This window comes from Microdochium trichocladiopsis (assembly GCF_020744255.1).
Source record: "Microdochium trichocladiopsis strain MPI-CAGE-CH-0230 chromosome Unknown B0I36scaffold_2, whole genome shotgun sequence".
Classification (NCBI taxonomy): Eukaryota; Fungi; Ascomycota; class Sordariomycetes; order Xylariales; family Microdochiaceae; genus Microdochium; species Microdochium trichocladiopsis.
Window position 1 is genome coordinate 2,575,142 of NW_025763545.1, and position 23,395 is coordinate 2,598,536.

Below are 23,395 nucleotides of genomic sequence, written 5' to 3' on the forward strand. Positions count from 1 at the left end.
CCGCAGCGTTGGAGTGGATGGAGAGGGGAAGCGCGTGAGGAGGTGGCCGCTACGTACCTCTATGCTTGCAGGCAGAGCATGGATCGACAAGCGGGGTGAACCGGCGTGGCTGGAAGTGGTTACGGAGGCGCGCGTTGTAACTGTCTGTCGGAGTGTGAGACAGCAAGACAGGGTAGGCGCTGGCGATTGAAATGAGTGAACAGAGTGAGAAGCAGGTTTCCCTCTCTTCTCTTCTTGTGTAGCTTGAAAGTGGATGTGACGAGTCCAGGTCGCGAGGGGGTTGCCGTGCGCGAAAGAGACACGGCGGAGGTGGCGGTAGAGGACGATGAGTGCCGGGTGGAGAGCACCAGGGGCAGGCACTCCAGGAGGGCGGAAATAGGCGAGGGGTGGATCGGGGGCTGGGGAGGAGGCGGAAGGGTCCTGGAGAAGCGCGCCCGAGAGGAGAGGAGAGAGAGGATGGGAGGAGGCTTTGTGGTGGCGTGAAGGAGATGGAGAGAGGGTCAAGACCAGCAACGACAACAACGCAAACGATGCCTTTAGACAGGAGGCGTGGTAGAGCGATGTGGGTGGGCTCGACAGAAGAACGAAAGAAGCTTGCTGCTGGGGCGGCCGCCGCTGGTGTAAGTCGATTGGCACCCCGACAGTATCAACAACAACACAACAGAAGCGGCAACAGCAACAGCAACAGCAGCACCTGCAGCAGTAACGGCCCGCGTTTGGTGCCCGCGATTGCTGGTGGAGCACGCCCGCATGACATCCAGCAGCAGAAGGTACGTTCGCTCACTCACCGTGGCCGTCGCTCCCTTCTCCTCCTGCGAGCCCTAGAGGGCCAAAACTTTCCTCCCCAAATGCGAAGTCTTCAATGCCACGACTGCACCAACACAACCCTCCATAGACACCGCCGCCATTCTTTGGGTCGCTCATAATAAGCCTTGGGGTGACCTGCTCCGGAGCCGGCCGTCTGCAACTGGGGCACTGGGGCGCGCACTCCAATATTCGTCACCAGAACGAACTCAAGTGGAGGTCCACATGTCAAGCTGCCTTGCATCCTTCAGGCAGTCCTTGTTCACGTGCTGGGTTGGGCGACAGATTGTCCATGGTGCATGATTCACACGCCATCGAGAAACGTTTGCTCTTCGGGCCAATCCTGGTTTGTCCACAGCAGAATGGTCGTTCGCGTTGCTCTGAATGACAGGCGGATGGCATACAATACAGTCTTTGACACATTCCAGTTTTCTCTGAAGGCATCGTTGTACGCTTGAAGAAGTATCACGGGCCTAGCTACCGCTGCCGCAGTGCAGTTTCATGCTCCAGCCAGAACCTCTTGCACTCGACATGACCCCAGTGATCAGACCACCACTCCCCAAAGCTGTCTTCAACTGTGAAATCGACCTTGCTCACCCGTTCCTCTCTCTTCAATCCACAAATGATGCACGCCTTGACTGCTGCCGGTACATCTTTGGCAGTGGTGACGTGCATGCTTTCCGATAGCTCTGGCACCCGGAGCTGCGAGGCTGCATCTGGTATGGTAGGATTGACGGCCGCCACCGCCGATCGGAGTCGTCCAACATTCTCCTTCCACAAGTCCACAACATCTCCGGCTTCTCGGCTCTCACGGGCTGCTTGCGCCTTGTCGACTCCTGCCAACTTCATGCCTTTGCTGCCAGCAGCGGAGATGGACATTGATTGTGCCAGAAATTTGTCCCGGTGCCAGCGTGATTTGCGACCAGCGATCACGCGTGCCGCAACTCGAGCCAACGTCAGATAGCCCCGTAGGAATTCCAGCGTCTTTGGGTCCGCAAGGATTCGGTCCTTGACTGATTGTGCTTGCTTGGCTGTGGGCTTGAACAGGAATGTGTTTGCCTGGCCCAACAGCTGTGGAAATATGGATATCAGAACGGACGGGGGAGGGATGTTGATCGGAGGCACGTCGTCTTTGACGTGCGAAGTGGTCTTCGAAGGCTGCGGTTCAGCCGAGTCCCAGTCCCATGATGAGTCCAGCTTTGTAGACGGGCCTGATCCACCACTTTTGCTCGGCACAGGAGCCTTTTCTTCTTCGTCAAAGCCCCAATCCCAATCTGATTCCTCCTTCGCAGGTTTGGCCCGAGTCACCTTCTTCGCTTTCGTCATTGATGGCTTTGGCGTTGGCTTCTCAGTCTGAACAGCCTTCTTTGGCTCGTCCGGAAAATCTTCGAAAGCGCCCCAGTTATCCTCTGGAATTGGGCTCTTATTGCCTGCCCCTGCAGACGGCCATGCAGTAGTCGGTGTTGCGTTGGAGGAAGGCTCCAGCTTCCGAGACAAGTCCGATGGAGGTGTTGTGACAGAGAGTCCTGGAAATGGGTTCCTCTCTTGATATGAGGGTGATTTTGGTGCTGGAAATCGCGACAGGCTGGAGTCATTGATGTTCAGATTTGCTAATGACATGACACCAGGAGCCTTGGCGGTTGGAACCGCTGCAAAATCAAGTGAAAGAAGGTCCTGCGCGGGCTTCTCGAGGGTTGTGGCTCCAGACTCAAAATCCCCAAAGTCATCGTCGTCGTCATCCTCGTCTCCCAGATCAATACCTTCTCCGTAGTCATCTGCGTCGAAGAGAACATTGGACGATGAATCACGAGGCAGCGGCTTTGCCGATAGTTTTGGTTGCGCCGATGGTTTGGGCACAACCGCTGGTTTTGTGGTATTGCTTGGCGCCACCTCGTCCCAGCCGAAGAAATCGTCTTGCTTAAAAGCCGATTTCTTCTGCTTCTCTGGCGCCGGTGTGACGGTCCCGGTGCTCAGAAGGTTGTTTGTGAGCAGATCCATTGTCGATGCTCGTACGATCCGGGTCCTCGGAGGAGGGACAGCCTCTTGCTTTGAAGGGCCATCCCAGCTGTCTAATCCTGCGAAAGCGGCCTGATTCGAAGGTGCAACCCCTGGCAATTGTCCTCCTGAAGCCTGCAGAGCCGGTGACGGTTGTGCAGGCTGGGTTTGGGGCGCAGCAACTTCGAAATCGCCCCACGCATCATCGTCGTCCTCATCTTGGGTAGCATCATTGCCCAACTGCGAACTATTCTTGGTGTTTTGTTTGGGATCGATGGCTGGCCATGGATTGTTCGCAGCAGCCTGACTCTGGAAGTTCCATCCTTGCGCGGAAAATGGCCCGGGAGCAGGCGATGGTTGCTGATGAGGCTGCTGGCCATGCCCGGGCTGTGCGTACGAGGGTACAGAGAATCTCTGAGCACTATGACCGAAGCCTGCAGGCCGGTTGAAGACGCCTTGGCTTGGTTGTTGAGGCGGCTGAGAGTCGCCGCTCTCGAATTCAGCGAAGAGGTCGGCGGACATGCCTGTGATATCCGTGGTTGTTTGGCGGACTAGTACTCTTGGAATTTGTCTTTCACGCCTGAGACATCCTTGGGTGTCTTCCCACTACTGGTCCACAAATGTGCTTGCAGCCTTGTAGAAGTTCGTAACTGTTCACGGAGTACGTAGTATCGGCGAATGTGCAAGCCAAAGCCCCTGAGCCACTGACAGCTGGGCCGTTTTGTGCCAGGGCCGACGCGTAGCCACGGCGGCATGGCTAGAAGCTCATGAACTGGTGCCCGTTGGCCCCCACTACTTATCTGCTCGAAGCTAGTGAGGGTCGGCAGGCACGGCTGGTTACGTGAGCACAGGTCTGTTCTGGGACCCCCAGCCATTGCACGCCCTGAGCTACCTAGGTATGGGTCCGGCAACCAGCTCTGGGAGCTCCGGCTGGAGCAACCACTATCCGCGGCAGGTTTCATCCTCCACCATGACGTGCCCGCGCTGGGACACGGCAGCACTGGAAACAGGTGCATTGTGCAACCACAGTCCGACGGCCTCTTCGCGCCTTGGCATCGCAAATCCCACGTCCTTCAAAACAGAGAATGAATGCCGTGGTGTCTGAGCCCAGCAGCGTAGCCTGATCCAGAACGCAAGCCAAGCCAGAGCTTGACCCGCCAGCAGCATGAGATCACTCAGCGAGTCGACGTACGTGAACCTTTCAGAGTTCTCGCTTGGCGTGTATCATGGGGATACACAGGACTGATGCGACCCTTTCTGAGCAGTGAGCGATGGCAGCAGACCCTCAAACACAGCTCGAGCTTTGCCCACTTGCAGCAAGCCGTCCAAAGTAGTGGTCCAGAGAGCCCATGTGTTTCGGGCTGCAGGTCGATCTGCTGGAAGGTGAACAGAGCCATGCGCATAACTCTTCATTCTCAAAGGCACGCGAGTATGGCTGACATGTCGCGCAGGCATTCTTGTTGAACCAGACGGCCAACACGGCCAACTGGGCCCATGCTCTACGCGAATTGCGGAGCTCCTACTCCTCACTTCGGGACCATTTTCTCAAGTACATTAAGCACCCGGAATACCTCAACGCTGGGAGTCTTGATCCCTTGGCAGACGATGTAGACGTATGGTTCCAATATTCCAGAGGCAGATCGTTCGAGCGCAAGCATGACTGACATGCAGTACTCAAGTCTCCATGGAACACGCTCCGCCACGACCAGACACTCCGAGCTGAGATCCTGCAAGATGTCGAAAGACTGCCTGATGTGCCCTTCTATCACGAGGCACGTATTCAGACTATGATCCTCGACATCATCTTCATTTACTGCAAGCTCAATCCGGATGTTGGTGGCTATCGTCAAGGCATGCACGAGCTGCTGGCGCCGATTGTATTCGTGGTCGAGCAAGATGCAATCGATCCGGCTGCAGCCACTACACAAGGCTCCACTGAGCTCATGATGGTGGAGATGCTCGACGCTTCCTTCATAGAGCATGACTCCTTTAGCCTCTTTGCCAAGGTGATGGAACATGCAAAGGGCTTTTACGAAGTGAATGAAGGTCTCGACAAGGCTACTGCTGCTGTTTCAACCGCATATGCCAGCCCATCAACAAGGTCATCAATCGTCGAGAAGAGCATGCACATTCACGAAGTGTGCTTACAAGCAGTTGACCCAGAATTGGCATCGCATCTCACTTCAATCGAGATTCTGCCCCAAATATTCCTCATGTGAGTGCTGCTATGGCTAGTCGATCTGCCATGTCGAGAGATACTGACGCCAGTTGTAGTCGCTGGGTGCGCCTGCTGTTCAGTCGCGAGTTCCCCTTCGAGCAAATGCTTCTTCTATGGGACACTATGTTCTCGATCGATCCAAAGTTCGAGCTTATAGATCTTATTTGCACAGCCATGCTCATTAGGATACGTTGGGACTGTAAGTATTTCAGTTGATGGGGACTTGAATTAACCCGAAAGATTGTGCTAATTCTTGCCTAGTGCTGGAGGCGGATTATTCCGGAGCTCTGCAGCTGCTGCTCAGATATCCTTCGCCCGAAGCTCCTCATGGGCCGCATACATTTGTTGACGACGCCATCTATCTTCGCAAGCACCTAAATAGCCAAGGAGGCTCGGCAATGATACAAAAGTACACCGGGCGACACCCATCTGTCGGCACCGCTGCAGCTAAACCAATGGTAACCTCGACTCCTGCATCAAAGCCGCGATTGAAGCAGCCAGTGCTAAGGCCGACAATGTCTCCTACTCGTTTCCTGAGTCAGCAGGGCAGCGTGGAAGCATTACTGCAGGGCGCCGCCAAAGGAGTCTTCGAGCGGAGTGAGAAACTCGGCATTAACCAAGCGGTGCGCGATGCAATGGTCGAGATCCGACGCAACGTCTCAGAAGCTAAGAGCTCCATGCTGGCGAACCGTGATATATTTGCGGAACACGGCCAGGGCTCCGCTGTACAAGCGGTTGCGGTGCTCGACGAGAGGAACCAGCAGCTTGCGAAAGTGGTCAGTGATGTTCTTACCACGTTGAAAGAACTCGTCGGCTCCGACCTTCAAGATAAGCAGAAATGCAGTGAATTGCTCAATGGTGCTACAGCCAGGCTGGAAGTTGTCAAGGGCTTCTTGGAAGACTCGACAATGGCCTTACCTGCAGATGTTTCTTTGCTTTTGCAAGACGGATACGGCAACGATACCAAACCTGCCTTGGCATCGGACAATGGCCACGATGAGACATCTAAACCCTCCACGCCGGAGGTTTCTGCAACGGGGAGTCATGCAACGGTCAATGGCATTGATGATGCACAGACTGGCACGTCCGAGACAAGCGCGGTTGAACCAAGCGAGTTAGCATCGTCAGTGCTAGAGACAGGGGCCGTCCAAGCCGCCACAAACGAGCCTCTAAACTCTGGCACAGCTTATTCCACCAACAACGCAGCTCGCCGGCCGCAAGCTCCAAATCCTACGCGCTCGACGATTGCGCAGTCCTCATTTGCGTGGATGCTGGAGCCCGATGAGTCGGCAGCGAGTCCACCTGCTCCATCGTCGACATTCAAGAAGAGCAATGCGACTTCCTCGTCAGGTTCTAATCACCGCAAGCGTCCATCTGCTAACGCAAGTAGAGAACGTACAGCGTTTTTGTTCGGGGATGACCCAGCTGATGACGCTGGGCGCAGGGACGGGCTACCTGAAGACTTGTTTGGATTGAAGCCGATCAGAAAATCGTAGCTTTCATCATGATGCTCCCGTGATTAGGTACATCATACGTTGACGGCGAATAAATACCAGCCTTGTGGTGCATGATGGCCAATCAAAACCTCAGCTGAAGGAGAAGTCCGTCCGCTTGGTACGGTGCCTGGCCTGATACGTTTTGGTACTCTAGCCGGAAAGGTGCCACTTCTAATGTGCCAAGGGTGGCTTCACATCTCCTCATTTGTCTCAACGGGCCGAGCGGCACGAGCTTGAATTGCCCGTGCCAAATAAAACTCCCTTGCTTGTCTGAAATTCCATTTCCCGTTTTAGGCAAGGCATGATATCAAGAATGCGAGGAGGAAGACACACGAACCACTCCCGTTCGTTCAAAACATTTCCTTATCTCTGCGCACTTGAGACATGTTCTAGTGTGTCATGTTCCCGTGTGTCTTCAAGCACGTGGTTTGCAGTGAAGTGCTGTAACTACCAAACGGATGACGCATCAGGCCGAGGGTGTCACTACTTGTTCATACAGGCATCAACCAAATCACCGAGGTGACGCGATCCAGACAATTCGTTATCCGAGTTTTGTGTCCCAGGTGCCTTGTGACGAGACGAGCAAACCTACGCGCGCGTTCGGATAAGCTTCGAAGCAGTGGCACAAGTTACAGGGGGTAGCTGAAGTTAATATGGAGCTGATTCATGTCAGCCTTCCCGTTTGGTGACATCATTGCGCGGCTGGGATGAAACGATGTAGGCAAGGCATTGTGCATAAGAGACGTCGCTTTGCTTTGCTCGCTTCAGGCTAAAGGCGGGCGAGTCATTGCTCGGTGGTGATTCGGCTGCAACGACGGAGCGCTCCTGATTCATTGGGGGGCATTGTGCTTTGTGGCTGGGTGTGGTAGGAGCTGGACTGCAACTGGTAGGGAACTGCGATTATCCTACCACTCTCAGATCAACAAAGTACTGGTGTGGAATAGTACTCCACCCTTTTGCAGTCACAGGACAGAAAATCAGCAGGGCCACGCTGACGACGCTTTGTCTGTACGCCCAGGCGGGATATCTGATGGCATTCTTTGGGCAACGGGTGACTCCTCACGAGGTGCTACCAGCCAGGGGAGGTCGCCAGGGTCAGGCGAGATTCTTGTGTGTTCCAGACGACGACGAGGACTGGGCCGACGATATGATGTGCGCCTAGCGTGGCCAGACTTCCGATGTTCGGTACCCAGCGGAGATGCGAAAGCAACATTGAAGTCCCCTGATATGGTTTTTTCTCGACTGTGACCGCGACCGTAGATTACCTTGCAGTGGTCCGCTGCTGGGGGCTTGAACCTTGAAGGCGTGGGGTTACGGCACGGCGAATGGCGGCGACGGGCAAATCCTGGCGAATTCGATCACATCCTAGGCCACGGCCCCAGACATCCCTGAAAGCAAGCCTGACCACGTTGCCCCAGGGCTGGCTGTCCCGCATTCCAGCGAGCAAGCCCTCTCTGTTGAAGTGGAGCAGAGGTATTCGCACGCAACGCAGCCCACCTGAGGGACCAGTCCCGGGCAAGTTGCAGCCAGTTCTTGATGAGGCATACGAGTTCCCAAGTAAGCATGGTTGGTCTTTTCGCGTCGGATTATTCGCATTGTACTCCGTACGTGGGCGGTCGTCGCTTCATACGTAGGTTGCACGTTGCCCTCGGGTTGACGGAAACGTGGTGGTGGTTGATGCGCCCACCCCGCCCGATCTTAGAGCTTTGAAGAGGAGTGGCTCGCCCGCCCGCCTCCCGCCACGCATCCCCGTCGGCGGCGGCGCCTCGACCAGCAGCTACCCGTCCGTGGTTATTGTCGCTTCTACCAAAAACCCAAACCGTCTCCTCCGTCCTCGCCTTTGCTGTCTGCACAGGTGCCCTTGCCGCCTGCTTCAACCCAACCCTGACCGCTCAGAGGTTGTCCTTCTCTCAAGCCCGCCTACGCGCCTGTCCCGCCAGGTTTTGTCGACAACTTCTGCCCTACCAATCACTATAGACCGCCGCCGCCACCATCACCGGACGCTCCCAGTCTGGCTCGCTCAAACACCACGACTGTCCTTTACTGCGACGTTCTGCTCTTCGGCTCTCCTCCCATTCCAGCCTCGCCCAGATCGCCAGTGTTATATTTGCCCTCGGCGACCTCGCGCGCCGTAGGGCCACTGTCTCGTCACTGCATCAACTATGAAACATTTTCATGCTGGTGAAGCAGACCAACAGCAGGACCACGGTCAGTTCTTACAGCCATTGGAACCCTCCATGCCAGCACTATTAAGCCGGAATGCTGACCCGCTACCATCCACACTTTTCGTAGGCGCCGATGTCAGTCAAGACGAGGAACCTCCAAGAGGCCGCGGCCGCAACAAGCAGCTTTCTGTCGGCCTCCAGCTCCCCAAAAACAGAAGCACAGGCAATCTCGCAGCCGTCTCCGAGGACGAACCCCTATATTCGAGATCACGTCACTCGATAGACGCCGGTGCAGCTCTACTGGATTATGACTCTCTTAGGTGTGTTACGCAAGCCAGGATGTCTCTGCAGCAGCCATTGCCCCTCCCTGGCTGCTCCCCCATTCCCCCCCATCCTGCTGCTCGTTACGGACAAGTGTTGTAAGCCAGGCGTGCTCGAACTAATGCAGAGATTCTCATCAATCAAGATCGCCAGTCATAACCGAGCATGACCATGGACTCGGCCCTTCCGGCCTGCGCCGGATCCGCCAGCAAGCACCCTTGCGTCCGCCCACCGTCCCTTCGACTGCTGCCTCATCCCGAAGCCCTTCGCTGAGCATCACCCGGTCCGCGTCGCTCTCTGCTATGCTCTCACATGCTAGCCAAGGCCCGGTATCACCAGGACCCACGTCGCCGACTTTTGGAGAAGACCTGACAAGGTTTCCATCCGAATCCCTCCATTCGTTCTCGTTCGCTCACCAGTCCGACGACTTCATGCACAACCGGCAAAATGTCCTGAAGCGTTCAATCGAGTTCATGAAAGATCGTATGGGCTGGCTGGTCTCGTCTAACGCTGCGATGGCCAGCGCACAAGCAAGGGTTACTGGAGACTATGAGACACAAAACATGCTTGATCTCCTTGCGAGAGCCCAGCTCGTCGGTGCTGTCAACCTTCCACACCTGGACACAGCCCTCGCTCCTGGCCCGTTGACTGGCCCTGCCATTGTGTCCGGGGAGAATCCCTTTGAGACACAGTTTGGGCCACGAAGTGCCAGTCCAGATCATTACGAGACCGAACCAGAATCACCAATCAGTAGGAGGGCGCCTGCTTTGGTCATCAAACAGCACCGAGAAGAAACACCCAAAGACAAGGGACTCTCGGTACTTAAAGAAAACGAGTCTGAAGATTCATCCAGGACAACGACGAACGAGAGTGGTACGACTGCGCAGACTTCGCCCCCGGTTTCCCGGCGGCCGAGTATGCGGAGAACCACTACGGACGTACGTGCAGCCTCGATACAGCAGAAGTTGGTGGACACCATGGCGCAGCCTTTTCAAGCTGGCTCAGTACAGTCGAATTACGCGGATCCTTTAGGGTCGCCCATGCTCGCACCACAAGCCATGGCATCGTCGTTCAGTATCCCAGGCCCCCTCGGGCCTTCCGCAGTACACGGGCATTCCTCACGATGGACCCCCGCTGCACAAGCCATATTCACGACTGAAGCGAAGCCTCCGTGGACCATCTTGGCTGCCAACGACTTGGCCTGCCTTGTCTTTGGCGTAACGAAAGCCGAAGTCCGCAAGATGGGCATCCTCGAAGTGGTCCAGGAGGAGAGGAGAGACTGGCTGGAGAGAAAGCTGGTTAGAACCGGCTCGGAAGATGCTAAGGTTCAGTCCCCCGTTAAGGCCTCATCCGTTAGCCCCAGTCCCAGCCCCGGTCCTTCTTCCGGATCAGCCTTCCTGGGTGGCCGGGGTGGGATTACGGCACAGCTGCTGAGCAAGCCTAACAGTAGATCACAGAAGGCGAAAATTCCTGGGCGACGTCCGCAGACCGTTCACAGTGGGGATCCAGATCCTCCTAAACTACGCGATCGCTCGAAATCGAGGGGCGTGCTCCTTTGTGGCGATGTCGTGCCAATACAAAAACGCAATGGTGCGACCGGGTCCGCCAGTCTCTGGGTGAAAGAAAAGCGCGGTGGCCTCATTTGGGTCGTCGAGGAGATCCACGAGCATGTGGTGTACGTCAAGATAGATGACGATGGCTTCGTCACAGACATTACTGGTGAGACCGGGTGCATCTGGGGCGATGAAAATATGCAGCCGGGAATGGACATTGGCAAGCTCATTCCCCGAATACCGCGGCAAGGCATCGATCCGAAAACCGGCGCCCTCGACTATGCCCAGATCGCGAAGAGGAGATACTACACCTGCCGCACCAGTCGGAAGGTTAGCATCCCGGCGACCTTGACGCAGACAAGAGGGAAGCCAGAACTTCGGGTGTCCAGCTTTCCCCACATCGCCGGCATAATTGTCGTCGACCCGCGCGACCACAAAATCAAGAGCTCGAATGCAGCATTCTCTGGGGCATTGTTCGGCTACGAAAAGCCAGAAGGATTATCCGTCGAGAGCCTGCTGCCAGACTTTGCCGACATTCTGCAACTACTCACGGAACACGACGGAGTCAATCTTGAGGATGGTCTTGTCATTCCTGAGCACAACTTTCGGAAAGCATCAGCGTTGGTCGCTCTTCAGCAAGGCCGGCCTGATGCAGCGACTACCATTTTGAACCCAGATGGATTGATCGCTAGACATCGAGATGGTGCTGACCTGAAGGTGGATGTGCAGATGCGAGTTGTCAAAAGCGAAAAGCAGCATGCGACGGCCTCCATTGATATGCATTTGACGACGGCCAACAGCAACGAAGAAGCAATCTCCTCTGCCGAGGCTGAGCTTGTTTATGCCCTCTGGATTACGTACTCGAGGCATATACACGCCACGAGGTCCGAGTTCACCCCAGGGTCCCCACACATGTCCGGAGCTGCCACACCATTACACCAACCTTCTCCGGGGCAGACTACGGTCAGCACTCCTCAAGACATTAATTCGGATACTGATGACAGCAAGAAGGAGCCACATCCTACAGCTGCTACAGTGCTCAAACAGCAACTCAAAGATGTTGCAAAGAATGCTGCGGCTAAGCTGACTGGTGCCTCGAAATCATCCGATCAAGTGCAGGATGAGAAGGACGTTGAAGAAGTCAGCACACCGGCCACGCCAGCTCCCAAGAAAAAGACCATCGACGACTTTGTAATCTTGGAAGATATGGGCCAGGGTGCGTATGGTCAAGTCAAGCTTGCGCGATACAAGCATGACGGCGGCAAGAAGGTTGTTTTGAAATATGTGACGAAGCGGCGCATTCTCGTTGACACATGGACACGGGATCGGCGACTCGGCACCATACCGCTCGAAATCCACGTACTGGACTATCTGAGACGAGATGGGTTTAGACATCCCAATATCGTGGACATGGAAGACTTTTTCGAAGATGAGACAAACTATTATATTGAAATGGCGCCACACGGGCTGCCTGGCATGGATCTTTTCGACTATATCGAATTGCGCACGAATATGGGCGAGGACGAATGCAGAAGCATTTTTGTCCAGGTCGCCAAGGCAATCTATCACCTGCACATCAAGGTCAAGGTTGTGCATCGGGACATCAAGGATGAGAACGTCATCCTCGACGGAGAGGGCCACATCAAACTCATTGACTTTGGAAGTGCTGCGTACATCAAGAGTGGACCTTTCGACGTCTTTGTTGGCACCATTGGTGAGTTTTCTTCGATGTCTATTGATCGCCCAACGACGAAGTCTCATGCTGACTTGCTCCTCGCAGATTACGCAGCACCCGAAGTCCTGGCCGGCAACCCGTACGGCGGCAAGGAACAAGATGTGTGGGCCCTCGGCATCCTGCTGTACACCATCATCTACAAGGAGAACCCGTTCTACAGCATTGACGAGATAATGGACCGCGACCTGCGGGTCCCCTTTGTGGTCAGCGAGGAGAGTATCAATCTGATCCGCTGCATGCTGAATCGGGATGTCACGCAGCGGTACGACATTGAGCAGGTCCTGCAGCATCCTTGGTGTCAGGTCGACCTATGAGGGTTTAGCTTGGTAGCACGAGGAGATGTCGAAGTTTATTGTATGATGGCGGAAGCGAATCTAAAAGGGTTTTCTGGTAGAGCATCGCATGGCAAGGCCCCAGAATCGACGATTGCATGGCACTGAAGCGCGGGAGACAATCATGCGTGGAGAACTTCTGAGGCTGGCGGGTCGCGGAAAAGGAGAGAAGGAAAGAAGCATAAACATTAGCCTCGGCGTCACCACACCATTGGGGGAGAAGGTCTTATGCTTGATACCCTCCATCATCTATATAAATACATCATCAGGTCGAGTTCAAGAAGTATTTCGACTCTGGATGCGGCTGTAGTCCAAGAGTGATTGCGGCCAGCCAATCATGCACGAGCTTGCACCACAAAGGCTCCACAATGAAGTGAGCGACTCGCTGAGCAAGTGACATTGGGTGGATGAGTCCAGAGCCAGGAGGTCCTTTGCAGCTCAAACAACCACACTGGAAAACCACACGCAAAAACAAACGAACGTCTTCCTTGCAAGTCAGCTGCGTCTTGGATCACCTGCCATACCACCACCTTATAGGAAGACCGCCCCTTCTTGACTTCCGTCTTCGATTCATCTCGAGATCACGCCAGGCGTGTCTCATCATCCCTCACCTCGAGCAACCTGGACACCAACATCAACACAGTCATCTCTGGCCCCGAGACAGACGGCTCTTCAACACTGCTCATTCGCAGCATCTCGCGAGACGTCAAGGACGCAGTGGCACGGTATCAGCGCGCCCTGAAAGTCGCAGCCGCTTGATCCCTGCGAACGGTCACGTCTGGACGTGTTCTTTCGCGCCAACCCTCCCTTCCCTCCCCCGGATTCTACGTTTGGATGGGAGGACAGGCGCAGCCACTACCCGAACACCGAGCAAAAGCTCCGAAGTGGTGATTTAGGATTTGAAAAGGTTGCAGGTTCCCAGACGTCCGCGGTACAGTACGGTTGCTCTCAAAAAACCACGGCAGGGGTTTCGGGGATCAGGTGAGGAAACCCGTCAAAACGACAAAATGGACAACCGACGGAAAGAGCAGAACAGTATTCTTGGTCAGTTTTTCCTTTGAAATTTGTGCTTGTCATAGTCTCAGTTCCTTGGGGGGGAGGGGCAGCATTATTAGGCCTGGTTTGGTCATGGCTTCGTCTTCGGCATCATTCGGCCTTACATTTGTTCGTCGAGGATGCCCGAGATGAAAGACTACAAGCATGTTGTTGCCTTCCGAGGATATACAAGATTAGCTCAAAAAGACTGACACGACCCACAAACGAAAAGACCGGCATAACCGCATGATCGCCCAGATCCTGACGCGGTTCCGCAACATGGTCATGGCGGCTACGGAGCCCCTGCCACGTGACGGCGCCATCATCGAGACGGCCGCGCTCAACAGCATGACGATGGAGACGGAGACGCAGGCTCTTGTGAGTGGTGCTGACATGTTTCCCTTTTTTTTTATACTCTTTCTCTTTTTGGGTTCTTGTCCTGGTGCAACCATCACATTGCCCTCATCTCATGACACTATCAGCTGGGCTTGACCTCTCTTTCTCTCTTTTCGCAGGTGCCCAAGCCCGTGACCACCTGTGCTTTCTTCTCCCTGGCAGAAATCTTTAACTGACACACAGACCGACAACAGATCACCGAGATACAAAACCTCCTCACCCTGAACCGCGAGATCAAGGCGCTCTGGATCAAGGGCCCGCTCAGGAGGACCGGCGAGGATGACGCGCGGGAGGCGGAGCTCGACCGCAAGGCCGAGCTCGTGGCGGACCTCTTCAACCAGGCCATGGCGCAGCGCGAGGGTCGGTTACGGCGGCAGGGAGAATCGGCGGCGGGGACTGCTGCTGGCGATGGTGCTGGCGGCGGCGGCGGGCAGGGCTCGTCATAACTGCTGGGTGGTCGTAAGTGGTACCTGGCTTGAAGGAGGAGGGAGACCGTGGACGGGGCCTTGAGGTTCGTTGCATGTGTTCATGCGAAGAAAGCGGGGGGTGCCCGGTCACAAGTACTCGAACAAACATTGATCACTGTCGTTCCGAGTACGAAATGTATTTGCCTCTTGCTGAAGCTTTGTACGCCCGGTCGGAAAGAGCATATAGAGCTGCGCATTTCTATACTATGAGCAAGGAAGTCTAGCTCTTCCTTATTCTATTGAGGCATCGCGGTGCAAAAAGTGCGGTGTAGTTGTACATGTATCCAACATCTACCCTTCGTTGCCCTCGCCGCCCTTGGCGGCGGCGGCAGCATCGTCATCCTCACCCTCGTCATCATCGCCAGTGAACGCGGCCGGGTCACGGCCCTTCATGCCCGGTCGGTGCTGGGCGGCCTCTAGGCCACCGGCGGTGACCCACAGGAAGTAGTCGGACTTGAAGTTGTCGACCTGATGGAAGAACGTATGGAATCTGCGTTGGCAGAAATAATCAGTAAGCTGGTTTTGACAAAGGCCGTGCTTCGGAGCATGGTCGCGGGTTATACAAGTCCAGCGAAGACGCGCGGAAGAAGAAAGAGAAAAAAAGGAAAGAAAAAGACGGGGGAAATGAAGAACTTACGAATTCTGCTGCTCCTCGAGCTCGAATATGCGCTGGTAGATCTGCTCCTCCTTGAACTTCTGGATCTCCTTCTCATAGTTGCCAAAATCCAGCGGCTCGAGATTGTACATGTCCTTTGCGCGGGCGTTGTAGCTGTCAAACACGGGCCGCTCGAGCAGCAGCCCGAGCCCGGGCGCCTTGGGGATGCTGATGCGCGTGGGCCCGTAGCTCTCCTCGATGCGGCCCAGCGGGGTGCCGCAGCGGGTGACGAGGACCGCCATGCCGACCATCTTGCGGATCTGGTGCATCATGAACGACTGGCCGTGCACCTTGAGGCTGAGCCACTGCGTGTCGTTGATCTGCACGGGCTCCTTGTTCAGCTGGAACGACTTGATCAGCCGCTTCGCCGACGGGTCGCCATGGCTCTTCTGCACCGTGTAGTTGTGGTAGTTTCGCGTCCCGACGTACTGGTCCAGCGCCTCCTGCAGCTGCGCCAGGCGGCCCGGTGTCACGCGGTACCGTCGCTTCGCGGCAATGTAGGCGGCGCTTATCCGCTTCAGCGCCTGCTCGACGGGGTTGACAGGCTTGACATCCTTGGCAGCTTCCGCGGTAGTGGCCTCTTCAGCGGCCGCAGGGGCATCTTCTGTTGGTGCTGTCGTCGTTGCCGGTGTGCTCTCTGTGAGTTCCTCAGTCGGGGCAGTCGGGGCAGCCTCCTCTGTGGCTTGAGGTTCACTCTCCTGCGTCTCGGCAGGCTTCTTTTTGGCAGCCTTGTCGTCCGTGATTCCATCGTCGCCGACGAGGCCTTCCCTTACAGCATGCAGCTTGGCCAGAACCGCCTCACGCACCGACTCCTCCAGGCTATCCATGATGGGCTGAATGTCGTTCTTCTCCACCTCCTCCCAGAAGCCCTGCACATCCTCGAGCCGCTTGGCGAGCTCCCCTTCGTACCCATTATCCTTTGCGTACTGCGCAACCTTTTTGCCCAGAAAGCTGTGGATGTGCGGCGGCAGCAGGCAGTAGCTGGGCATGAGGTACTCGTACCAGCGCGAGTCGCACGACTGGTACGAGCTGAAGGCGTTGTTGGTCCTGGTGATGCCCCAGACGCGGATCTGAGGGGGCAGGTTGTCGTTGATCTTCTGCACGACGTCCGGGTCCTCGATGATGAGCTTGAGCGAGACCATGTTGCCGGCGGCGTGGACGCCCTTGTCCGTGCGCGCGCACCGCACGAAGCTCGACTTGCGCGGGTCGTCGGCGTTAGTCTTGGCGATGGCCTTGGCCGCCACAAACGCCGCAAAGATGTCGCCCTCGATCGTCTTCTCCTTGTGGTTGATCTGCAGGCCGTGGTAGCCCGTGCCCGCGTACCCAATCAGCACCGCGACCTTGCGCTTCGGCCGCCGCTCCTCGGCCGCGATCTCGGCCTCGCTGAACTGGATCCGCATGTAGCTCTGCTCGCCGTCCGGGCCCGTCGCCGGCAGGGGCACGCTGTTGCCGTCCTCGTCGACCTTGCGCCGCTTCTGCTGCCACATCTGTGTCCGCGTCCGTCGGTCTACCGGCGCTTCTCCTCTTTTACTCCGGAATCCTAGTTAGCCCGGCATTGGTTTCTGTGTCTGGGACATGTGTACTGAAAAATCATTTGGCATGGAGAGAGGGCCAGAACAGAGACAAGATCCTCGTGACTCGGAGGGTGTTGCCTCCAAGGGCCCCCATGACCAAGAGAAAACAACCACAGATGAAGAACAGCAAAAAGAACAAACATACCCCTGATCCTCTTGACCTTCCCCGTCCCGGCGACCTTTGTTCCTGCCGCCGCCGCGACCACCACCCCATCCCTTACCCCTGTCGTTGTTGTTGTTGAACTTGCGTTTCCGGTCGTTGGCCCCTCCGCGACCGCCTCCACGCCCACCGCCGCCGCCTCGCCCGCGGCCGTTGAAAGAGCGCGCGGAGCCACCCTCGCCGCCGCCACCATTGGGAGGGGCAGCCGATTGATTGTCTGCCATCTTGTCGCTGTGGTTGTCGTCCTCGTCGCAAGAAGAAGACGGATTGGCATTGGCATGTTCTGGCCAATGTTGGAGTTGTTGTCGTCGTCCTGCCTTGTCGCAAAGTGGCAGACGGGAAAATGGCTAGGGTGTTGGAGGGAGTGGTGTGTCGCCTCGATCCAGTTCATACCTCCAGGACAAAAAAGTTGGGGCTCTATCGATAACAGTTTGCGACTGCCGGCGCAAAGCGGCTCAGGACGGACTCTCTGTCAAGGGTGGAGACCTTGCGCTTCTCCCCGCGCCCCACCACCTACAGAATCGATGTCTACGGGTCGACTTTCTCGTCCTTTGCGTTGTGATTTTGCGTGACACTGTGCTTCGGGTCAAGTTCTACGGCCTTGTTTAAACCGGCGGTTGGATTCCTCTCCGCTATCGTCGCACAAAGCGCATAGAATTTCTCAAGGCGTTGTTGAAGGACTCCTCATTTATGCCTCGTGAGGCCTATGAATATATATAAATTATACCCGCGGGGAACCATCCCCACGCAACCCGATAATGCAATCGTCGTCTCGAAATCATAGAGTGGCCTCCCTCGCAGCCAGAAGCACAGTACAAGCTTACTCCGCCGCAGGAGCCATTGCTTACAAAGTATACCGGAAGTTTGGAGGCAGACCGTCCTCCATCTCGAGCTCCTTCTCGCCACGGTCGGCCTTCTTGTTCTGCACGATGAAGTAGCCGTCCGTGATGCAGACAATGACAATGTTGATCAGGCAGGCCGTGATGCAAGCGTAGAGGCCCGGCTTGTAGCCCGTCTTGGCGTCCTGGGCGCGGAAGACGAGACTGCCTGCGATGCCGCCAATGCCTCCAAAGCCGACGAGCGTGGCACTGCAGAACGCGCGCTTCCACTGGCCGCGGATGTTGTTGGCCTGCCACGACATGACGGCGGGGACGTTCGAGTTGGCAGCGGCAGTGACGAGGAAGACGCCAAAGTACCGCACCTTGGGGTCTGGGTGCCAGCCCATGATGGGGAGCCCAATGAGGCCGAGCACCATGTTGCAGATGATGAGGGGGCCGCGGACCTTGTACTTGTCACCGGCCCAGCCAGTGAGCATCATGACAAAACCGGCAAAGACGTAGGGGGGAGCGACGAGGCACTGGGACTGCCCAACATCGAATCCCAAGCTCGTGTTCAGGATAAGAGGAAGGAAGTAGGCCAGCGCATAGGAGATGGTGGTGGTAGCACAGAAGCACATAGCAAAGCCCCTGGAGGTTCAAGTTGTCAGTTGATGCTGGCCCTTCCCCAAAAAGGTGAGATGTGAAGGGGTTTTCTTTCTTCACTTACCAGATCTTGAGGTCCTTGCCAGCTCTGAGGAAGAGGCCAAGCTGGAACTTGGGCGTTTGAGCATCACCACGATCAGCGTTGACACGGCGGACAACGTAGGCGCGCTCCTTTTCCGTCAGGAAGCCATATGTCTTGCGGGGCGAGTCGGGGAAGTCAACGAGCAGCCAGTAGGCGGCAACACCCAGAGCACAAGTGAGGATACCCTCAATAATGAAGATCCACCGCCAGCCAGTCAATCTGGCGCGTCCGTTCAGCTGCATCAGGCCAAACGCCAGAATGCCACCAAAAGCAGATGCAACGCAACCGATGACATAAAAGAACGAGTAGCGCTTGCCGATTTCGTACCCTGAAGAAGATGTGGTTAATATTTGCCATGTCTGCAAAGTTGTTTGCTGCGGTTTAGGGTGTGACTTACGGGTGTACCATGTGGACATCAGGTATACGACACTGGGGAAAAATCCAGCCTCGAGTATACCCAGGACGAAGCGCAGAGCCGCCATGGCGCTGAAGTTGGGAGCAAAGCCCATGCCGATCATGACGGCACCCCAGAGGAGGATAATGATGGACAGATGCAAGCGAGGACCGAGCTTGCGGATGATGATTGTCGATGGTGGCTGGAAGATGATGTAGGAGACGAAGAAGATCAAGGTGATGATGGAGTAGCGGTTCTCGACGTTGAGGTCGAGCTCAACGTTCATGCCCGCGAGAGCGGCGGCCGAGACGTTGGTCCTGTCGATGAGGGAGATGCAGTAGAGGGCACCGGCAGTGGTGACAAGACGACGATCGATGCGCCGAATCAGGCTCTTGCGCTCAACCTCGGTATACTCATCCTCAAACTGGTCACTCTGGCTGGGAGCATTGCTCAGGTGGCCAACCTTGGCGTCACCTTTCTCAGTGTCGGACATGGTGGATGAAGGACCTCTGAACAGACAGAGACTTGATACTGAGAAGAATGGTTGCAGACGAGGTTGGGTGTGGCTCAAGAACTTCAAGGACAAGACAGTTGTGAGGTGAAAGACAAGAGCCGTGACACCAGGACCTTGCTGCTTGCTGGCGAGATGAAGAGAATCCCTGACCGCATGAAATGGAGCAGATCAGCGATGTCTTATACTGATGACGGCCAGGAATCTTCGGCGAGCAGCCAAGACCAGCCATCAGCACTTTGGGCAGGTAGAACCAAGGCCGGACTGGGGTCCGTGGGACTTCGAGCCCATGCCTGATGGGGCAGAAAGAGCCCGCCACCTCCAGACGAGGTGTTCCAAGGTGCCGCTCTCGCAACATTGGACGTATCGGAGGAGACTGCAGGACTCGGTAAGGGTGGACGGAGGGAAACCGAGCAAGGGGGGGCGCCTGTTGGCCTGGTGGCTCGTGGAGACAAGGACTGGCGCCATCTAGGATGGCACGTTGGGAAATGCAAGGTTTCGAGCCAGGAGTGCCAAGACCGTGCCCAGCTTCGGTGGAGACTCGCCTACAGATGTCTGGCGCTCGCCTGTCGGACTGGGTTCTCTGATCCTATCGCAAGCAAACCTGAGAGTGGCGACCTTGGCGAACGCGCAGTTTGCTGGCGCCGCCATGAGATGTCTCGATGCTGTGGCTGGTGCTGACGCGGTGACTTTTTGTGCTGGAAATGCTTTTGTGCTGTTGGTGCTGGACCCTGTCTGAAAAGTCACCCGGCACTGGCGGCTGGAAGACTGCCCTCGACTGCCCACCGCCATGACATCGTGGGGCATGCCTGTCGATGGATCGTAGGCTCCTGGGCCTATTGCTGGCCTGGCGTGTGTGAAGTGTGTGGAGGAGTGGAGCGGGAAAGAGGGTCTTGGGGAGGGGAAGTGGAGATGAAAACCCGGGGTAAACTCTTCTCTCCATCCGGCAGCCCCGTCGGTCCCCATCCAGGTCCAGTCTCTCCCATGCCGCCTTTGAGCCCACTGATGTGAGGACAATGTGACGCCCAGCCCCCGCAGGACGAATTTCTCCTCCTCCTCCTCCTACTATGGTAGTCCGGCCGGCAGTTGGTGGTGGGCGCTTGTCTGCTGCGCCTCGGTAACATTTCACTTAGTGCACGTGAGGAACCATTCCGCGCTGGTGAATCGCTGCAGCCATCTCAGTAATTACCTAGTTGGCATTTAGCATTGAGTTATCTCAACTCTATTAGGATTGAGCTGTGCCTCGAGGCACAGAGAGGCCCTGCTCGCTGGGCTGGACTGGGCTGGGCTGGGGGCGGGGCCTCCCGCACCTCGATTTCCCCGCCCCCGCACAGCCTCCGCGCCTTCCCTTGTGCAGGCCCAGTCCCTCCGTCTCCAGGCACGAGATTACACTAATTACGCTCTCGACCAAACTCCCAAAGCTCTGGGGTCGCCACTGCATCTTCACGTCAACGCACCTGGTGACGGTCTGCCTCGTGTGCCAAGCAGATGGTAGCTTGCAAGCTTCGACTCCAGCCATGTGGTCTGTCCAGTCCATTCCGTGTATGCTTGGCACGCGTGCGGCCGGCACAGTCTCCCCAGGCCAGCATCCCTAGTTAGCTACCCGGCGACTCGGATGCTGTGCCCTTGCTGCGTGCAAGGCCAAGACGGCCCGCAAATGAGCACAACGGCAAGCACGTCGCACCGGTCAACAAGGGCATTGACAACGATCTCTGCATGCAGACTTGGCCAGCTGTTCAAGCCGGCGACCAGGAGAAGCACATGCCAGACATTATCCCGGCCATCGACCCTCGTAACACGCAGGAGTCATTTGGAAATCGGCCGTGCTTTGGAAAAAGCAATATCGTCCGAAGCTTTCCGGGCAAGGGAAGCGCCCATGCACATCCCAGAGATTCTAGACTCGTCTCGGGTCCCTGCCGGATCGTCTCGCGACTCTGCACGCACGCACATCTGCATCAACACAACACAACACACCCGGGGCCTGAGTCGCCAAGACGCAGCACAGTCGGCCGGCGGGCTTGCCACTAACGTGAATCAATGTCTCTACCCCGCAAAGTCTGATCAGGCGAACCTCGGGACCTCGCAGGGCCGTCCGCGTGTCAACGAGTTCGATGCACCCATCAGTGCAGTCCGCCGCGGCGTGACCGCACAAGATGGCCTAGTACGGGCTTGGCTGACCTCAACAAGAGCGCCATGTTGCATGATTCCGTGGTCTGTCGTTGCCGGAAGCTCGTTTCCTAGCCTGTGTGGGCTGCGCTGCATAGGCCACAAGCTTCTCTGGATCAGCCGTTGTGTTGGCCTACGATCCTTGCAGCCTAGTTCACACCATCCCCAGATCTCCCCAGCACGCGCCAGCGCGGACATACTTCCCAGATTGGCCAAGACAGATGGGGTTGTGGCGTACTTGGAGAAGACGCATCGTTGCTAGCAACTTCTCGCTAGCGACATCTTTGCTGGCGGAACCCTGCTGGCGACATCCTGCTGGCGACACCCTGCTGGTGACATCGTGACCCGATCGTACATCCGGGCGCTCCACAGCTCCGTTCACAGTAGACCTGGGTGTTTGCGGCTGACGCCAAGGAAACATGGTTGTTCCACGACTTGACACTCCGGGGCACTCAGGAATTTCCTCGTAAGCTCTGACTACTGGCAGCATAGATTCATGTCACGCTTGATGTCTGATACTTGGAGACTCACAGGGTCGGGATATGGCAGGGAGTGACACCATCTCACGGCAGGCACGCCCCGGGGAATTCATCTGTCCGAGGAGCACACCCTTAACTGTCTGCCTGCTACAGACTGATGTGTTGATTCCTCGGGATATCCGACCTGACCTGCCAACATACGACCCGCATCCTCTGTTGTCAAAACAGTAATTAATCGCAACATTGGTCCAATATGGAAGATGCACTTACAACCACGCTGCACTCGGGAGCGGTTCCGGGAACGAGCAGCCAGAACCCGCATGACGCGGACCCCCATTAAGCAAACAATTCATGCTTCCTATCATTATTGGATGCGATGCAGGCCAGGGACGGAAACCTTGTCGTTCCCCTGTCCGAGCCACTCGCGCTGCCGGGGAAGCTTTCGGATTCTGCACCTCACCCATGATAATGTTTGCTGGTACCATGACCAGCCTGAGCCTCATCAGTCGCTGGAGATAGTCGTCCACGTGCACACCCTGCATTGTGTATCAATTGGTCCATGGGCTTGGGAGCCGGGCAGCCGGACTCGTGCCACTTCCTTGTGCGCAGAAACCGTGCGCGACTGAAGGGCGCCCGTAGAATTTTCTTTTCCAATCGTCCCGGAATGTTTGCAAAAGCAAAGCACACCGCCAGAACCAGGGGTCCAGACCGTTGTTGGTCCCAAGAATATCTCGGGAGAGGCCGAGCCCGGATGCACAATTCCCTGCTATCCGCCCATCGAGACATGGTCTCCTTGCTTCGCGGATCTGGGCTCAAACAGCCTGGGCGGAGCTTTATTGCTTTTCGTGCTGCATGGTATATATATACGGAAAATCGTGCGACATCGGGCATGGTCTCATGTTCTGCGGTGCTCAGAAGGGTGCTGGAAGCGAAATGCATGCCCCGGCGACAGAGGAGGACCCGAGCTATCATGTTGCTTCTCTATCTGTACATATTGCATTGCTGAGCGGCATCTGACTCAGCGAATGACTAAAATATGATGGCGGGCAGGCATGAACAAGCAGGTTAGAATGGTTTATCAATGGAGGACGCAAGCAGAGCCGTCGCCGAGGGTGAGGTAGGTAGATACGATTCCTCCGGAGAGCAGTGTTGACACCAGCCACCAGATGTAACCATGAGGTCTGCTTGGCGGCACTTCTGTTGTGCTTGGTCTTGAATTTGGGGCTGGGATCCATCGAAGGGAATTATCTCGAGGAGAACAAGTTCTCACTTGTACCCGCTGCAAATGATGGTTCCTGCATTTGTTGCTGTTGATGATGAAACTAGAGAACTCTCGTGGTGCTGTAGCTATCGGAGGTTTGCAGGCGGGGCAGTTT

General features: G+C 56.2%; 7 protein-coding genes across 7 annotated transcripts; 3 read left to right on the forward strand and 4 right to left on the reverse strand.

The window, feature by feature from the left end:
- Positions 1–1,103: 1,103 nt before the first annotated feature.
- On the reverse strand, positions 1,104–3,545 carry B0I36DRAFT_72188 (uncharacterized protein). Its single transcript, XM_046163274.1, has one exon. It carries the CDS (start codon positions 3,319–3,321, stop codon positions 1,282–1,284), a length of 2,040 nt encoding a protein of 679 aa, XP_046016988.1. The 5' UTR covers positions 3,322–3,545; the 3' UTR covers positions 1,104–1,281.
- Positions 3,546–3,750: 205 nt separating this feature from the next.
- Positions 3,751–6,664, forward strand: B0I36DRAFT_72248 (rab-GTPase-TBC domain-containing protein). The gene is made up of 6 exons (XM_046163275.1): positions 3,751–3,987; positions 4,065–4,182; positions 4,251–4,412; positions 4,479–5,014; positions 5,074–5,216; positions 5,279–6,664. The coding sequence occupies exons 1-6, from the start codon at positions 3,965–3,967 to the stop codon at positions 6,511–6,513; spliced, it is 2,217 nt and encodes a 738-aa protein (XP_046016989.1). The 5' UTR covers positions 3,751–3,964; the 3' UTR covers positions 6,514–6,664.
- Positions 6,665–8,347: 1,683 nt separating this feature from the next.
- On the forward strand, positions 8,348–12,902 carry B0I36DRAFT_314973 (uncharacterized protein). The gene is made up of 4 exons (XM_046152829.1): positions 8,348–8,721; positions 8,806–8,998; positions 9,145–12,266; positions 12,333–12,902. Exons 1-4 carry the CDS (start codon positions 8,676–8,678, stop codon positions 12,599–12,601), a joined length of 3,630 nt encoding a protein of 1,209 aa, XP_046016990.1. The 5' UTR covers positions 8,348–8,675; the 3' UTR covers positions 12,602–12,902.
- Positions 12,903–13,401: 499 nt separating this feature from the next.
- B0I36DRAFT_72308 (uncharacterized protein) lies at positions 13,402–14,652 on the forward strand. The gene is made up of 3 exons (XM_046163276.1): positions 13,402–13,663; positions 13,887–14,032; positions 14,245–14,652. Exons 1-3 carry the CDS (start codon positions 13,627–13,629, stop codon positions 14,494–14,496), a joined length of 435 nt encoding a protein of 144 aa, XP_046016991.1. The 5' UTR covers positions 13,402–13,626; the 3' UTR covers positions 14,497–14,652.
- A 156-nt stretch (positions 14,653–14,808) lies between these two features.
- On the reverse strand, positions 14,809–16,659 carry B0I36DRAFT_236190 (pseudouridine synthase; the record flags this gene model as incomplete). The annotated part of the gene is made up of 2 exons (XM_046149450.1): positions 14,809–15,007; positions 15,155–16,659. The coding sequence occupies 2 exons, from the start codon at positions 16,657–16,659 to the stop codon at positions 14,809–14,811; spliced, it is 1,704 nt and encodes a 567-aa protein (XP_046016992.1).
- Positions 16,660–17,750: 1,091 nt separating this feature from the next.
- On the reverse strand, positions 17,751–19,356 carry B0I36DRAFT_372137 (major facilitator superfamily domain-containing protein; the record flags this gene model as incomplete). Its single annotated transcript, XM_046160082.1, has 3 exons — positions 17,751–18,372; positions 18,452–18,797; positions 18,867–19,356. 3 exons carry the CDS (start codon positions 19,354–19,356, stop codon positions 17,751–17,753), a joined length of 1,458 nt encoding a protein of 485 aa, XP_046016993.1.
- A 3,014-nt stretch (positions 19,357–22,370) lies between these two features.
- B0I36DRAFT_314982 (uncharacterized protein) lies at positions 22,371–23,328 on the reverse strand. The gene has a single exon (XM_046152830.1). It carries the CDS (start codon positions 22,989–22,991, stop codon positions 22,476–22,478), a length of 516 nt encoding a protein of 171 aa, XP_046016994.1. The 5' UTR covers positions 22,992–23,328; the 3' UTR covers positions 22,371–22,475.
- Between the last annotated feature and the right edge of the window lie 67 nt (positions 23,329–23,395).